Consider the following 6,000-nt stretch of genomic DNA (forward strand, 5'->3'; position numbering starts at 1 on the left):
TTGCCAATCTTTTATCTATGAGCACATGATCATTAAATGTTGTACTATCTTGGTATATCAATGTACTTTTATTCATGTTTTTATGAGGAAAACATGTAGAGGATATAACCATATTTTTATTTATAGAAAAATTATCAGTTTCTCTCCATTATCACTAGAGTGGGTATGTAGACTGTTTCCCATTTGTTCCTTTCTTCATATTTTCCTCTCCAACCTTGGCATTGAAATCTTCACTAATCATTTTTATGTCATTAGATGATGCCAAATCATACTGCCTCTCCATTTTACAGAAAAATTCACTTTTTTTTCTATATCATCCTTTTCTAAAATTAAAATAATTGGGAACAGTGAACTTTAATCTCTTTAGCAGACTTTGAATATGTTTAGCATCTATAGCATGCCATTTTTCAATTTTAGTGGTTTAATTGTTTATCGAAGAAGGAAGACTATTGTGAGAGTTGGACATATGTATATGAAATCCCCAAATTGAGAAGAGTAGAGTATTATGAAAGAATAGTAATAATGTTTTCAAGATGATCAAGACAAGATCAGAAAAGAAAAAAGAAAAATTAGAAATATCAAAACAAATAAACTAATGATTTGACAAATGTGTTGAATTTTTTCTGTGATGGAAAGACAGACCTAACAACTAATTAAGATATAACTATGGAAAATGCTGCAACATATGATCTGACCAATGTAAACACCGATCTTTAGTACTGGGGCAGGTGAAAAAAAGTGTGTGTGCATAGTATTTATTTGATGAAAACAACGATAATAGTTAAACAAAATATTAGTAAATCATATCTTCTTCTTCTTTATGTTATATTAAATTCAAAAGTAAAGATTAATTGTGAAAATTTATATTACAGAGTATGGCAGCATTCTGTGACACAGTTGAAGAGTGCTGGGACCATGATGCTGAAGCTAGGTTATCAGCAAGTTGTGTACAAGAAAGGATATCCTTTCTCTGTCGAAATCATGCTATAACAGGCTCAGGTACTTTAATATAACAAAAAAAAGTTATGATACAAATTCCTGTTTAGTTTGCTTTCTGGATGATTATTTACAGTCTTAAGACTGTAAATTTACAGTCTTAAGTTTAATGTTATTTACAGTCTTATCTATCATTATTATTTAGGAGGCTAAGCTGAATTTTCTTTTTTTCTAAATATATAATTAACTATTAGAGAATATTATTTTGCTCTTTGAGTGACACAATCAAACTAGTATGGCTTTGTCTGAATCATTGTCTGAATGTTTTCTGTAAGTGTAAGCATAAAAAGAAAGAAAAATGCATAGCATTCAGAAAGCAGCTCAAACATTAGTGAACTATGGAATTATTCTTCAATTGGATAATAATGCTTGCTTTATATATGAATAATATCATGGTGTATATTTGATGTCAGAACAGTATTCCCCCTCCCCTTTGTTAGGAATGTATGTTAACTTTTGGATTTTGAATTTACTGCTGTAAAACTGATCAACTTTTGTTATTTACACATTCAGGTGGGAGTTCTTGTTTGTTTTTTTCTTTGCTATTCCAACATAAATCAGTTTGTATGATATGACAGTTTTCTCCAAAATTAGATGGAAACTGCAATCAGTATCATCTCTTTCCAAAATGTATATATGGATAACTCTCATTATACATTATACACAATTTTGTTATCCAGGTTTTTATATATGTGCGATTTCATTATTGTGATATGTGGACTATCGCTGTTTCTTATCCAAAATGTAGAAACTTTTGCATCTGTGCCTTATTTCCCCCCCCCCCTCCATCCGCTGTGTTCAGTGGTTCATTGTCCACTTTCTGGCAAAAGAAAAACAAAGGAAACTAAGAGAGAAGAGAAGAATATGAATAAAGACCATATGAGGAAAAGGCTTAGGAAATCCCATTCTTTAGAGGCAAACCGGTTTGATAGAAGTGAACATAACATTGACATTCAAAGGGCCATGAGACTGAGTGATTCTACAGTGATAATGGCTGACACAGTTTGCTAGAGTTCTTAATCATCCACAAATCTCAGCATGACTAGAGTAAAGACTCAATGTCATGCAATTGAGAAAACAGAAAAGATGCTGGCTATATGGATTAAGCAGCAGAACAGACTTTTGTCTTGGGCAGTCATAGAGAGAAGGCAAAAGATTTGTATGAAGATCTGACAAAAGATGAAAAGCAACCACACCTTTTGCTACCAGATGTGGGTGTTTCGACCACAATCTCAGCATTGACTGGTGAGGCTGCAGAAAATCATGTTGCCACTGAAGAATTTCACGAATTTCTCTTCAAAGCAGAAGAGATAGCAGAAGGAGATTACACACTGAGAGGTTAGCCAGAAGTTGAAAACTGGAAATTTGGTTTCAATTCAGAGAATTTTGAAAAAGTATTCTTTAACCTCCTATTACTCCTCAGCTTCAGCATGCCAGCTAAAGAAGATGTGGTTATAATGCATTAATCATGTAAATAAAGAACTACTTTAATAGTATTATACATGCTGAATATTTTATTTACTACTATTATACCTTAATATGCATGAAAAATAGGTTCATTTTTGATTAAATTAATCTTGAAAAATCAGAATCTCATGTGTTTGAGAATGCAACCTCTATTAACCAATGTTATAAGCTCCCATTTTACATGTTTTCAGTATACACAGTGATTCTCAGGAATGCAACCCCATGTTTAATGAGAGTTAGGCTTTTGCATCGTCCTTCACATAATAAAGACCTAAGGTTGAAGCCCAAAATGTATTCCAGTTTCAGTTTTTTATATAGCAGGTTCAAATATCATTGAAAACAAATATTTTAATTTCATATTTAATTGGTTTACTGGATTTTTGTTGTTCCTGCCCATGAAACCTATAGTATATTTTGTATTGTGAGTGGACTAAGGATTTTTTTCCCCCATTTTTATCAGTTTTATTTTTTGAAATTTTTATTTATTTCTTTACTTAGTCCAGAAACCTTGCTCTAGAGACCAAACATGGAACTCTTTTTCAAGCCACTTCAGACCTCCAGTAAGTAGGGCAGTGGTCTCACACCAAGTGATAAAATGCATCTTCCCCCTTATGCATTCACTTAGGATAAAATATTTTTACAGTTTTGTACAAATATGTCGAGTAACCTTTGAATCTGTGACAGGTTATCATTTCCTTTTGGCACTGTTCATATTCTTTCAGCAACATTCACATCAACATGATGAAGAAACCTCAATAAATACACAATTGTTCTGAGACATGATAACATCACCACCAAGCCTGTGAGGCTTCGTGCTACTACTAAATTAATTATCACTACCACCAATTTCTGTTTCTAAATGCAGATATTATTTCAGATATACATTTCATGACTAGTTTCAAATCAGCAACTGTTTTTGTTAGATTTCTGATTTGATCAGCTGTTGAATTTGTATCTTCTAAAGCACTTCTAATTACATTGGTCATCCTCTGGTGTTTTTTCCCTAAATAATTTAAGAGGTTATTTCAAAATTGGAAACAGTGCAGGTCTCTGTTCATTAGTTTTATGGTAAACTGCCAAATCCCTCTATATAGTTTTAGGATTGATGAACGTGTTTCTGATTATCACGAGAAAACACTTTCTTTTGGTTTAGAAATGGTTTCAATTCTTAGTTGAAAGAGATTATTATACATAATGTTACTAGTAATGAGAATGCATTGCAAGTTTAGTTCAGATAGAAGTATCATAAATTCACAGTCTGAATTCAAAGTTACCAAGATCTATTCAGGTCATTAGCGATATGAATATAAATATTCTTTTGAAATCAACAAATTGACTAAATCAGAAAACTTTTTGCAGACTAGTTTTGATATTTAGTTTACACTATAAAATAATTTTAATAAAGAAATTGAGAAGTTTAAAGTATTAAAAAAATGATTTTGACTGTTAATTAAATTAACACAAAATGAAAATTTAAAATCTATTCTGAATATTCAATCTCAGTTATGTGTACACAATAGCCCCATGGAAGTTTCAAAATTTCAAGTTAATCATTTTCAAGAAAAAAAAAAAAAAAAGTTTAGCTGAAAGAAAGAATGCTGTATTCCACAGCTCATAACTGAATCTTACTGGCTCATAATTTGACATTTGACTTTTAATTTTTATTCTTTGGCCTGAAGAGCTTTCCTGTTCTTTGTGGGATTGTTTGAATGCATTGACTTCATCAATACATATTCTGAAATTAGAATATATATATATATATATATATATATATATATATATATATTGAGAAAATGTAATATAGCTATATGCAAGGATGAAACACAAAATCATAACTGTTCCACATTTCTAAGAATGCACTTCCATGGGAAAGTCAAAACAGGTGCCTTTTGAAAATTCTGTCTAGGACATGAGAAACATTTTTAAAGCTTTCCACCTTAGGGTGATTTTTTATCTAGTCTCATACAAACTGTCATGTAAATATATATTTTCTCCTTCCGATAAACCTTCTCTCCTCCCAGAAAAAATCATAAAGAGAGAAACTAGATGGAGAACACATGCAATTTATAGACAATGGAAATAGAATTACTCCTAGGTTTAGAAAATGCCAGGTTACTTTGTGACCACTTGATTTAATATTCAAATTCAGATGAGATGAAAAATCAGTAATGACTACAAGTCCCCATTGCATATCAACAAAATTTCACTTTTTATACTATCTTCATGTTTGTTGTGATAAGAAAGTACAGCTTAAGAGATTTGACACAAAATACCTACCAGATAGTTGCACGTCATTGATATATAGTTTTCAGTATTGAATATGTTAGCATTATACCATTTCAAATTTGATTCCTGAATGTTCAAAATTCATAAACAAACATTTTGGTAAAAAGAATTTTATTTGCGGCTTGTATTACAATTTTGTGTATTCTTTTTATAGATTTTTGAGGTAATTTGTAAATATAAATATATTTTTTATCATCATCATCGTTTTTCAACAAAAACAAAATGTTGTTATTCTTTATTGCAGATACAAGGAATTATTCGGCTACCTCATGTATAGTTCCAACTTATATCACATCATCTTCATCCTCATTGTTTTGTGAGCCTAATGAACAGCCATGCCAACCTTTAACTGCTAAAGAAAGTAAACCTGTGTGAGTTGTTTTGATAGGACCTTACAGCATCAGTGTTGAGGAGTTTACTACCTCTGTCTGAGCAATCAGAGGAATTTGTAGAAAAGTGGTTACTTGAACAGCAGAGAGAGAGAATGCAAAGAAAAGAGAATTCAAACAGAAAAATTTCTCTTTCTTCATAGCAGAGGCATGAAAATTTGTGCCTTTATTTGAACTAAAGAGGAAAAATAACCCAGTAATAATTAAACTTCCAAAGTAAAATTTGTTTCCAGTAATTGATAAACCATCAAGAGACTTTTAAATTTTAATAATTTTCTTAATTAAACATGTTCATTTGCCATACTTTGTTTTTGTGAGAGAATAAATTGGTGATCTTTTTTTATGATATATTTTTGAATGCTATTCCCTCCTCAACAGATGGTTCAGGCTGTTAAAATTTTAACAAGTACGGGTCTCATAGTACACAGACACATTTTTTTTTGAACAAAGGAAAAACTAAATAGTTATTTTTTATATATATAGTTTGATTTTATGCAGCAACTGTTTTGCATCTCTGCATAGTTCCAATAATGTTCCTAATCTGATAATCCTTGTATTAAAGGGATTGACTTATGTACATTTCATTCAGAGTATTACTGTATATGTATAACTTTCTTGCAGCACAGCAGGTGATTTTTTTTTTTTTTTTTTTTTTTTTTTTTTTTTTTTTTTTTTTTTGCATAGTCCATAATTGCAGGTTTATGAAAAAATATATTAAAATTTAAGTAGCTTGTTGTGTATGATATTTGAAAGGGAACAGCAGAATGTAGTTCAAAATAGAAATCATATTTGAGATCTGATATTTTATTCAAATTACCGGTGCACATATAAAGCCGTCTGTTTTCTATGACTGTAAGAATAA

The 6,000-nt window shown here is 30.7% G+C and overlaps 1 protein-coding gene across 4 annotated transcripts in view; it reads left to right on the plus strand.

The window, feature by feature from the left end:
- Positions 1-5,486, plus strand: part of LOC150098858 (activin receptor type-2A-like) — a 181,969-nt gene extending 176,483 nt beyond the window's left edge. For all 4 annotated transcript variants that reach the window (XM_090404565.1, XM_090404562.1, XM_090404563.1 and 1 more), the window contains exons 9-10: positions 873-999; positions 4,994-5,486. In XM_090404565.1, the coding sequence (XP_090260691.1) occupies positions 873-999; positions 4,994-5,124 (258 nt within the window). In that variant the 3' untranslated portion in view covers positions 5,125-5,486. The remainder of the gene's footprint in view (positions 1-872; positions 1,000-4,993) is intronic.
- Positions 5,487-6,000: the final 514 nt, after the last annotated feature.

The sequence above is a fragment of the Typopeltis vanoorti genome, chromosome 15, assembly GCF_054136105.1.
Source record: "Typopeltis vanoorti isolate ZY-2024b chromosome 15, IOZ_Tvanoo_1.0, whole genome shotgun sequence".
In the NCBI taxonomy this organism is placed as follows: Eukaryota; Metazoa; Arthropoda; class Arachnida; order Uropygi; family Thelyphonidae; genus Typopeltis; species Typopeltis vanoorti.